The sequence below is a fragment of the Amia ocellicauda genome, chromosome 23 (genome assembly GCF_036373705.1).
Source record: "Amia ocellicauda isolate fAmiCal2 chromosome 23, fAmiCal2.hap1, whole genome shotgun sequence".
In the NCBI taxonomy this organism is placed as follows: Eukaryota; Metazoa; Chordata; class Actinopteri; order Amiiformes; family Amiidae; genus Amia; species Amia ocellicauda.
This window is the reverse complement of record NC_089872.1, coordinates 3,688,817-3,701,056: the sequence shown is the minus strand read 5'-3', so window position 1 is coordinate 3,701,056 and position 12,240 is coordinate 3,688,817. Positions and strand designations below refer to the sequence as shown.

The 12,240-nt window shown below is 39.3% G+C and overlaps 1 protein-coding gene across 4 annotated transcripts in view; it reads left to right on the top strand.

Moving 5' to 3' along the window:
* mrps5 (mitochondrial ribosomal protein S5) overlaps positions 1-12,240 on the top strand; it is a 79,703-nt gene that overhangs the window by 49,331 nt on the left and 18,132 nt on the right. For all 4 annotated transcript variants that reach the window (XM_066696881.1, XM_066696879.1, XM_066696882.1 and 1 more), the window contains one exon: positions 8,426-8,460. In XM_066696881.1, the coding sequence (XP_066552978.1) occupies positions 8,426-8,460 (35 nt within the window). The remainder of the gene's footprint in view (positions 1-8,425; positions 8,461-12,240) is intronic.

Sequence of the window (12,240 nt, the reverse complement as noted above, 5' to 3'; positions counted from 1 at the left end):
TTTATTTTGATGCTGTATATTCATGGATTGAAAGTGTTTACCTGGAGAGGCTGTCAAAATGCAGTGTGAGGTACGAGCTCAGGCAGGGAAAGTGCAGAAACGTGTCCTATGTGGATTGTCCTGAGCTGTCAGGTATGCAGGCTAAATATATAGTAAATTCCTTCTTGAAATTCAAAGCTATGGTGAATACAAGTACTGTATGTTGAAAACAAAGTTTACACAATGTTGAAAATGTTTGCTTTAGTGTACAATTATGTTTTGATTAATGCAATAGTTATTTTTGAACTAAATTTTTTTGCCTTTGAGCATTATTCCAATATTTACGTTTACACTTGTTTCATTTCATGCCGTTTTTGAGCATTTTGCATATTGTAGACTATATAGGTATTCATGTTTTGACTGCAGTGTGCGTTTAGAAAGTGTGTTATTTATAGCAATAATATTAATGTTTTATGACCGTATTTCAATTTAAATACTACGTTTGTACTATGTAAATGTTGGATTTGATGTTCATGAATAAAACTTCTGAGTTTTATATGATGGTTTGCCTTTGATTGTCATATCGCAGCTGTTAAAGAGCTATCGTTACAATGACTGGCTTTGGCGCTTGTAGGTAGTCGAAATGTCTGTGTTTCTAGTGTTAAAATGAACAACTATTAATATTATCTGTCAAAACTAAACCCATTTAGTGCACTTAAGTGCCATATTACATTCTGGGTTTTAAAGAAAACATTTTCTGAAATGCAAAAACAAATAAAATAATTAAGTAATTTCAAATTACTTTAACCTAAACACAACCTAAAAAGGCATACATTTAAAAAATAATAATATTAAATAAATAGTACATAAACATTGCTTTAAGTTGGTGCAACTTAACTTTCAGAACTACAAGTTTCAACCTAACTACAGCCTTTGCTGTCTTCTTGGAAGGTTTTGTAGCATTTGTCAGGGGCAAAAATAACAAACAAACAAAAAAAAACATTTCTGGCAGGATCATATCTCCTGATGAGGATGAGGTAGATATGGTATGTGTGTGTGTGTGTGAGACTATCATAATAACAACATGAATGAAGCTCAGGCTTTCACAAATTCACTGCAGCATTTTATGTTCTGTGGTTATTTTCTTGAGCAAAACTTAGCTAACTTACGGACATCATAACTAACCAACATATTGATTTATGTTCTTAACTAGCCATTACATATAGCCATAATTAATGCACATTCTTCACTAGCCTTCATCTCAGCTAACAATCATATTGAAATGCTAACGTTAACGTTACCTTGTGTCGGGTCCGCTCTGTGGACTGGATGCGTAAACTGGATGCTTTCTGCTGAGATGCTTAAGCATTGACGTTGTGCTATTGTGGTAGGCAGATTCAGATTTACAATAGACACACTATACAGAGTTTTCGTTTTTTTCAGCTTAAAATGATCCCAAACTTTGGACACTTTCTGTTATTTTCTCTGGCCTGTCTCTTCGCCTCATTCCTCGCTATTTTCTCTCCATTTCTCCATTTTGCAATTCGTGCCATTAAATCACGTCTACCTCACATATCCACCAGCCTAAGCGCGTTGTGAAACAGTAATAATCATCCGTGCGAAACAGTGACCACTGAACAGTACGGATTAAATGAAGCTTCGATGCAAATAATTTGCATCAATAATTTTTAGTAATCAAGTTAGAGTTTCTCGAGGAATCGTTTCAGCCCTATATACAAGATCCCCGGGGTTAAAGCGAAAAGGTCAATGGGGTTACCACCAGGAGGGGGAGGGTGGGGGGTTAAAACAAGCTGTTGTATGAAAATGTGCTTTATCTTTATTTCTTTAAATAAAAATACATTTGATCACAAAAAACAAGAAACCATTAAAACCATTTGGTTATATCTCCTCAACTTTTTCATAGCAGTGTCCTCACCACTATTGCAAGGCAAAATGCTATTCTAGATATCGAGCTGGGAGTTGACCTTGCATAGTCTGCTGGATCTTTGGAGGCCCAGTCATCCACAATGGGGAGAGATTCCAGTTCGGCAAGGGGCGATTCTTATCCTGAAGCAGTGTCAGTCACATATATGGCAGGTCCTGTTGGAAAGACAAAACCCCACAAAGGACCCACTCCCCTATCCTGTGCGGGCCTCAGGGATAACAGGTTCTTCCACCTCAGGAGCATAAGAGACAGAACAGGGGCACATTACATTTCTATGAAGGACTTTCTCAGGGCCTTCTATACTTTTAGGTCTAACTATATAAAGAGAGAGTTCAGCATTAGGCTGCCTAACCACAACATAGGGATTGCCCATATATACTTTGTGAAATGGTCAATCACTACAAGAACATGCTGGTAGCCATCCGTAGAGGGATGTAATTTAAAAACAAACATGGCCAAAGGGTCCCTCATCTGCCACACAGGGGCTTTACGGAGAAGACACAGTGGACACAATGAACACCAGGCTCTGTTTAGCCCAAAAGAAACTGCAGCAAATTATGGTCAACATCTTCTTGGCCCCAAAATGCCCTGCCTCTTCATGGCTCCTCGCTCCCTTACCTTCTGATAGAGGACCCCTTGTCTCAGTACCAGCCATTTTCTCTCTTTTAGGACCCTCAGGCTCTTAGCTGGCATCCTAGCCCTCTCCCTGGTGTTGGGCTACATCCCCTCCTGCAAGCCTGATGACACAGGGTTAATTGCTGAATCAATCTCTTGGACTTGTATCCAATCTTCAGGAGCCATCCCTGGCCAACTCTCACTTTCCACTTGAACTACATGAGTGTCGGCCTCTCTGGGAAAACTGCTCCACTGAACAAATACATTTGGATGAAGTTATGGGTCGGTTTTGGCAATCATCATCCTCTCTTCTTTCAAAGTCTTCCCCTTCATTATTAAATGGATCTGCAAGAATATCCAGAATTGTTATTAATAAATTATGAGCAGTCAATTGCTGAATCCTGATGTCATTCAGCAGGGGAGGTACTCAGACTGCTGTTCTTAAAGATGCTTGCAGTTATTGATGGTCTAGAGAGCAACGTTCTGGATGGTGGCCTGAACCTTGATTACTGCTTCAGGTTAAAAAATGTAGGTTTCCTGAAATATGGATCCTGAGCAGCTGTGAGGACCACAGGATTTGGTACTGTGTCATTTTCAGAGAAACTTGTCTTTCTCAGCAGCAGCTTCAAATGCTTGAACTAAAAAAATCCAGTTTAGATTGATTTGAGTAGCCCCTTCACCTATGTTGACAGTACATGGTGATGTATTTCTCTCCACTCATTAACACAGTGGCAAACTCATAAGAACGTAAGTTCAATATATTATTTGTATTGCTTCATCTGTATCCCTTTTGTATGCGCTAGCTATACAACATTTTCTATCTCGTTATTTCTTTAGCATTTTTAAACCATTTTGGCCAATGTTTTTTGTGCCTCAGTTTGCTGAATTATATCAAATTATGATTATCATGTTTTGGGGTTATTTGCCGCACAGTGATGGGTAAATCAGTAAACTGTGGAACGATCGCAGGTGCTTTTGGTCCCCCACCCCCATTTTTAGCTGATTTTACTGTTGTCATATGTTTACTTATAACTCTGTAACTACAAGGGTTAAAGGCAAGTATCTTATATGGAAACACTCAGCACAAACTGGAATAGACTACCAACAACCAGAATAACTATATACAAGTTAAAAAAATAATACTTAACAAGGAAACAGAATTCCAAACATCTGGCTTTTGAATATTGTCATTTTAGGCATTACATAGACACATGCCATTCTTTACAACAGATCCTGCCTATGTTGATGCAGTAATTAATCCCAGCACACTGTCAGTGGCTTTCATAGTGCTGTAGACAGACTCAGCATCTAATCTATGATTTGTTTTTGAAGCAAATTATGATCATCATGTTTTGAAGAGTAAGTTGTTTAATTTTGTGTCAGATTCAATTTTTCTACTTTGTATTTGGTTTTCTTGCTGTATCGCGTCTATTCTGTATGGGCCTTGCCTTCCCTACAATGAGGGAAAAAAGTATTTGATCCCCTGCTGATTTTGTACATTTGCCCACTGACAATTAAATTATCAGTCTATAATTTTAATGGTAGGTGTATTTTAACAGTGAGAGACAGAATAACAACAAAAAAATCCAGAAAAACGCATTTCAAAAAAGTTATAAATTGATTTGCATGTTAATGAGGGAAAGAAGTATTTGATCCCCTGTCAATCAGCAAGATTTCTGGCTCCCAGGTGTCTTTTATATAGGTAACGAGGTGAGATTAGGAGCACTCTCTTAAAGGGAGTGCTCCTAATCTCAGCTCGTTACCTGTATAAAAGACACCTGTCCACAGAAGCAATCAATCAATCAGATTCCAAACTCTCCACCATGGCCGAGACCAAAGAGCTGTCCAAGGATGTCAGGGACAAGATTGTAAACCTACACAAGGCTGGAATTGGCTACAAGACCATTGCCAAGCAGCTTGGTGAGAAGGTGACAACAGTTGGTGCGATTATTCGCAAATGGAAGAAACACAAAATAACTGTCAGTCTGTCTCGGTCTGGGGCTCCATGCCAGATCTCACCTCATGGAGTTTCAATGATCATGAGAACGGTGAGGAATCAGCCCAGAACTACACGGGAGGATCTTGTTAATGATCTCAAGGCAGCTGGGACCATAGTCACCAAGAAAACATTGAAAATGGGTCGTGGATGGCTATTCCAGCATGACAATGACCCAAAACACACAGCCAAGGCAACAAAGGAGTAGCTCAAGAAGAAGCACATTAAGGTCCTGGAGTGGCCTAGCCAGTCTCCAGACCTTAATCCCATAGAAAATCTGTGGAGGGAGCTGAAGGTTCGAGTTGCCAAACGTCAGCCTCGAAACCTTAATGACTTGGAGAGGATCTGCAAAGAGGAGTGGGACAAAATCCCTCCTGAGATGTGCGCAAACCTGGTGGCCAACTACAAGAAACATCTGACCTCTGTGATTCCCAACAAGGGTTTTACCACCAAGTACTAAGTCGAAGGGGTCAAATACTTATTTCACTCATTAACATGCAAATCAATTTATAACTTTTTTGAAATGCGTTTTTCTGGATTATTTTGTTGTTATTCTGTCTCTCACTGTTAAAATACACCTACCATTAAAATTATAGACTGATCATTTCTTTGTCAGTGGGCAAACGTACAAAATCAGCAGGGGATCAAATAATTTGTCCCCTCACTGTATGTGCACTCTGTGAGCTCTCACAAACACACAGCTCAGCACAGCCTAGCTTGCTCGGATACGTCCGTATTTGGTATCATTGGAAAGCTACAGACCTGCCCTGTAAGACAATGACAGACCCGTTCGTCAATTATGGACAGGATTCGGGTAATAGGGCATGGAATGTGGACCCCCTTTCCCCTCTGGGGTGTCACCAAAAAAATAAACATATGCATTTCTTAAAGAATCTGTAGCTAATCACTTCTTATACGGAAATCGCCATAACTAGGCTCATTCGAAAGCTAAAGTCCTGCGGTTTTCGGCAGTGACAGCCTTGAGCACCTATGGGAGACAGGATTAGAGTAATATGATGTAGAATGCTTGTCCCGCCTCCGGGATGATTTGCAATGGGCAGACCCCAAATTACATTATGGTATGATGGAAAATTCTTCTTTTTGAAGGGTGTGATGTTCCCAAATCATCACTGCTTCATTGTTGCATTTTCCCTGTTGCCAAACACCGCAACATTGTCACCACCTGTACCTCTACTGACAGAGCTCCATTTCTGAAAGTGGCGGAAGAAACTGCATTTCTGACTTGTTCAGTAAACAAGAATATTCAATTTCTATCCAATCTACACTCACCTAAAGGATTATTAGGAACACCATACTAATACTGTGTTTGACCCCCTTTCGCCTTCAGAACTGCCTTAATTCTACGTGGCATTGATTCAACAAGGTGCTGAAAGCATTCTTTAGAAATGTTGGCCCATATTGATAGGATAGCATCTTGCAGTTGATGGAGATTTGTGGGATGCACATCCAGGGCACGAAGCTCCCGTTCCACCACATCCCAAAGATGTGTACAGTACAGGTAACTCATTGTCATGTTCAAGAAACCAATTTGAAATGATTCGACCTTTGTGACATGGTTCATTATCCTGCTGGAAGTAGCCATCAGAGGATGGGTACATGGTGGTCATAAAGGGATGGACATGGTCAGAAACAATGCTCAGGTAGGCCGTGGCATTTAAACGATGCCCAATTGGCACTAAGGGGCCTAAAGTGTGCCAAAAAAACATCCTCCACATCATTACACCACCACCACCAGCCTGCACAGTGGTAACAAGGCATGATGGATCCATGTTCTCATTCTGTTTACGCCAAATTCTGACTCTACCATCTGAATGTCTCAACAGAAATCGAGACTCATCACACCAGGCAACATTTTTCCAGTCTTCAACTGTCCAATTTTGGTGAGCTTGTGCAAATTGTAGCCTCTTTTTCCTATTTGTAGTGGAGATGAGTGGTACCCGGTGGGGTCTTCTGCTGTTGTAGCCCATCCGCCTCAAGGTTGTACGTGTTGTGGCTTCACAAATGCTTTGCTGCATACCTCGGTTGTAACGAGTGGTTATTTCAGTCAAAGTTGCTCTTCTATCAGCTTGAATCAGTCGGCCCATTCTCCTCTGACCTCTAGCATCAACAAGGCATTTTTGCCCACAGGACTGCCGCATACTGGATGTTTTTCCCTTTTCACACCATTCTTTGTAAACCCTAGAAATGGTTGTGCGTGAAAATCCCAGTAACTGAGCAGATTGTGAAATACTCAGACCGGCCCGTCTGGCACCAACAACCATGCCACGCTCAAAATTGCTTAAATCACCTTTCTTTCCCATTCAGACATTCAGTTTGGAGTTCAGGAGATTGTCTTGACCAGGACCACACCCCTAAATGCATTGAAGCAACTGCCATGTGATTGGTTGGTTAGATAATTGCATTAATGAGAAATTGAACAGGTGTTCCTAATAATCCTTTAGGTGAGTGTATATCGTTGCAATAACTCTTCATCATTACACCGTTGTATCATTCAATCTCATTGCTGCCGTCTCCCAACTCCTTACTAGTTAAGGGACCACATGAGGTTTCCTAAATATTGGTTGAGTTAGGAGTTCTTTTAATTCTAAATAATCTTGATTAATAGCTTTTACTCCTAAAAGTAAATGTAGGACAACATTGATGTCACTCTCAGATATTGCAGGCACTTAGGACTGATTTTTCAGTCTTGGATGCTTTATGAGTATGAGCAACAGGTTTCAAGTGCTAATTTAAATGGGTAGATTTAATTTCAACAGTGTGCTATTTCATCCAAATGCACTTCATCCCATTTTCACTTTTGATTTCTTGCATAATATTTCCGTCTGCTCTGATTTGTTGTCCAAGGTAAACGTTGCTTTTGACTTCTTCAAGTATCTGTTAGAAGGTGCAACTATTAAATCTGACTCACAGTCAGTGTTAATTTCATTAACTAAAACTATGACGAAAAGTATTCGTCAATGACCTATTTTACTATGACAATAACGAGACGAAATCCTTTGACAAAATGATAACTAAAATTAAATGCCTTCTAATTTTAGTTGACAAAAATGAAATGCAAGACTAATGGACATAAATGACAGTATTTTGCGAGGCGGCCGGTCAGGGAGCTGTTTCATGCTCCAATCATAATCAAGCATTTGATTTTTGGATTTTTGACCATGAAGTTTACAATAGCTGTACAATACATTGACTGAAATGTGACTAAAATTACATTGACTAAAATAACAGGAGTTTTCGTCGACTAATATTAACTAAAACTAATTAAAGATTAAATGACTAAAATAAGCATTTCAGTCAAGAGAGTAAGACTAAAACTAAATCTATAATAGCTGCCAAAATTTACACATCTCACGGTGTCACTACTGGAAAGTCCAGATTTCTTGCTTGTATCTGAGAGTTCTTGAATTTGAAGCTGCAGGTCTCTGGGTGTTTTTGCATGTATGATAATGTCATCGGCAAATCATAAGTTGTTCACAAGAGGTCTGTATAATTTGTCTCATAAAGATTTTCAGAAGCTGAGTAGAACCAAATAGCACTATTTAATGGACTGGAAATTACTTTATCTGAGAGGCCTTGTTTGTGGCTCCAAAAAGCACTTTTACATGAATCAGCATTCTTTAACTTATTAATATAGGAACAACATATCCTGTCTTACTCTGCAATTACATCCTCTGTATTATTCTGCATATATTAACTTTTGTAGTTTCATTTGAAATAACTCTGGGCTAAAAATTAAGAGACAGGTGAGCTTTCTGAGGCTCATCAGATGTTAATGTACATTATAACTATTTTTGACATACTCCAAGCTGAACTAATGCACTTAATTATGCTATTTCATAAACTGATTAAAGATTTGTTTCTCTTTACAGAGACGTATGAAGATTTTGACTCTCGAGTGATTGAGGTAAGAGCTAACATTCAATTTCAGTTTCTTTACAATTGATATATTAGACTAAGGGTGTGTTTAATTAAAAAATGTTTATGCTGCAAATCACTCGCAGAAGCATTAAGGGCATATCTGCGAATGGATGTATACTTTTGTGGTATTAAATCTAAAATAATATGCACCGCCAAACAACCTTCTCGAAGATCTTTTCTCACATAATGTGAGGGAATATAACACAACTTTGACCCACCCGCTAATAGAAACTACAGAACTGTAGTGTACATTTTTAGTAAGATGCTACTTTCTTCTCACTTAATGTAACCACCATGATGTAGGCCATACATTTTGTAGTTTGGTATTAGCAGCTGGGTAAAGTTGTGTTTAATCCAACCTAACAATACAGTCGGAGTGGTCACATTTTTACTGTATTAAATCAAGAAAATACTTACGAGAAAACAACCTGTAAATGCTCTCACAGCTCCTCTGTGTGGCCACTGCCCCTTGTGACACCGAGCAAAAAGTTGAGTTGCCTCTTAGCAAACAGTAGATTACTAATATACCAGATATCACAAAACAAATTAAAATGGCATTGAGTGATATAAAAATGTTGTATTTTGTAGTGATCTACACATCACTGTTCCGCTTCAATAGAATCACAATACTGTATCCACGACTGGGATTATATCAAAACTTGCGACACGTGCGATAGAAAATTGCTATTTGAAACTATGCACATTTCAGTGACTTTCCTCTGAAGCTAGATTTTAAGTGGAGAGGTGTGGTGGGGGAAAGTGCATTTTCATCCATAGAGTTACTCAAGGCCATCTTGGTTCCCTTATGCTATCTGCTAGTGCTCCTTTGAGGAAATGATCCAAAATGCTTAGCTGTCAGTCTATGCTGTGATTAGGTCAAAATGGTTCTGCACCGGTATTCAATTAATTGAAGTAGAGAGAGATGGATACAACAGGAAACAATCTCAGGTTAAAAGGGTGCCATGAATGTTCTCTTTTAAATAATTTATTTCCAGTTAGAATTGTAATAGATTTAAAATTGTCATTAGTTTTAACAGTAGTCACATTTTTATTGTTATGTATAAACTGCCAATAATTCTGTACAATAATCAAATCAATGAATCAATTTTTATTTGTATAGCGCCCTTTGCAGGGTAACCACAGAGCACGTTACAGACTGGTAAACATACATCAAATGTACAGCAAAATAAAATAATACAATACATAATAGAATAAAGTAATAAGATCTTATTAGCATTCAAAGTACCAAAGGGAATGGCACCTCCCTACTTAAAAGATCTCCTTATCGAATATACTCCAGGTCGGCCATGGAGATCCCAGGAAGCTGGTTACTTGGTTGTCCCTAAAATACATGGGCATCCAGTGAAGAGAAGCTAATACTGGAGTGATGTGGTCATGTTTTAGTTAGCTATTGTGTTAAAGAGAAAACATGGGTTATTCTTATGCGTATCTATTAAATTAGATTAGTAGGCAGACCTAGCAGAGGACAGGGCCTTCTTGTATCTTATTATACCGTCATTCCATGAATGTGGAAGACTTCTAATTTTGATGCTCTCCATTTACGTTCAAATCTACGGCATTCTGTTTTAAGTCAGTGAGTGAGTTAAACCATGGTGAGCATTTCATTGGTTTAATTAGTCATGTCCTTAATGGAACCCTCCTGTGTGTCTGTTGCTACTCCAAGTAGCTCAAATGTAATTAAGCAGTGGTCACAAAATCATCTGGTTTTGGGGTGATATTATTAGGTTGTGAATCTCTACCTCGCGGGTAATAACTAGATCTAGTGTGTGATTGAGACAATGTGTGGGTCCTGACACATGCTGAGTGAAGCCTACAGACTCCAACAGGGACAAGAAACTAACAGTAAGGGGATCGTCTTTAATGTCAATATGTATGTTAAAGTTCCCCAAAATAATTAGTTTATCATGGTGTATGGCTAAGTTAGATAGACGATCGCTGAATTCAGTCATAAAAATGGAGTAGGGGCCAGGTGGCCTATAAACACCTTAAGCTAAAAAGGAGCATTAAGCCTAAATTCTACCTGGTGAATTTCAAAAGATGCAAAGCTGTCTAATGGCTTAGTAGATAGGCGCAGTTCTGTGCTGTAGATGGTGGCTAGGCCCACCCTAAGCCTGTTGTTACGGGCCTTCTGGCAGTAACAGAAATCATTAGGGGAGGCTTCTACTAATGGAATAGAGTTGTCTGGTCTTAACTAGGTCTCCGTCAAGGTGAGTACATGTATATGTGTGTCAGTTAAGGTGTCATTTATTAAGGTTGCTTTGCTAGGTAGCGAGCGGATGTTTAAGACTGCAAGCCTATACATGGGAGAAGTAGTGTGAGCAGGTAACTTCTGTTGTGTAGTTTTAACTTTTATTAGATTGTTGAAGTGAGGGCCCAGAGAGGAAGGAATACATCCAAGCTTAGGAAACAATATTATTTTAATAGGCTAACTATTAATTTTGTTGGTATAATATTTAATTTCAGGACTATGTACTTTATTGGATGCCCCCGGGCTGGGATCTAGGATCGGGGTAAGGCTATGTTGGGAGTTACAGACAGACTGCACTGTAGGACTGAGAGGCTGCAGCCTGACCGGTGCTCTGAAGAGTCACGTTTTTAAACAACTAGATATATTATCAGATAATTTGAGGGCTCCTTTCCAAGTGGGATGGAGCCCATCTCTTCTGTATGAGCCAGTACTTTCCCAAAAACAATCCCAATTGTTCCCAAAAGCGAAATTATTTGATGCACACCATAAGAACATAAGAAAGTTTACAAACGAGAGGAGGCCATTGGACCCATCGTGCTTGTTTGGTGTCCATTAGCTCATCTACCTGCTATTTAGAGAAGACAGCCTGCTAAAGGCCTCATCCCCTCTGTGTAATGTTGGTAGAGGGCAAGAGACAATTATATTCTGACATTGTTTTTTCACTTTTTTGCATAGCTATGAAAAGTTTATTTTAAAATAAACTCTGATTGTCTATTTCTAATATAGTTAGTGCCAGTGTGAATTAGAAACTTGAAGTAGAAACTTTACTGATGGGCAGATCGCCTAATTTATGCTTCGATGTCAGAGACTCTGGTTCCAGGGAGGCATTTTACCTCTGCTGCTAGTGACACAATCTTTATATTTCTAACTACGGAGTCTCCAATAATGAGCACCTTCTCAGCAGACTCGCCACATGTGTATATATATAATACATTATATGGGGGAAAAAGTAATTGATCCCCTGCTGATTTTGTACGTTTACCCACTGACAAAGAAATGATCAGTCTATCATTTTAATGGTAGGTGTATTTTAGCAGTGAGAGACAGAATAACAACAAAAAAATCCAGAAAAATGCATTTCAAAAAAGTTATGAATTGATTTGCATGTTAATGAGGGAAATGAGTATTTGACCCCTTCGACTTAGTACTTCGTGGCAAAACCCTTGTTGGCAATCACAGAGGTCAGACATTTCTTGTAGTTGGCCACCAGGTTTGCACACATCTCAGGAGGGATTTTGTCCCACTCCTCTTTGCAGATCCTCTCCAAGTCATTAAGGTTTCGAGGCTGACGTTTGGCAACTCGAACCTTCAGCTCCCTCCACAGATTTTCTATGGGATTAATGTCTGGAGACTGGCTAGGCCACTCCAGGACCTTAATGTGCTTCTTCTTAAGCCACTCCTTTGTTGCCTTGGCTGTGTGTCTTGGGTCATTGTCATGCTGGAATACCCATCCACGACCGATTTTCAATGCCCTGGCTGAGGGAAGGGGGTTCTCAC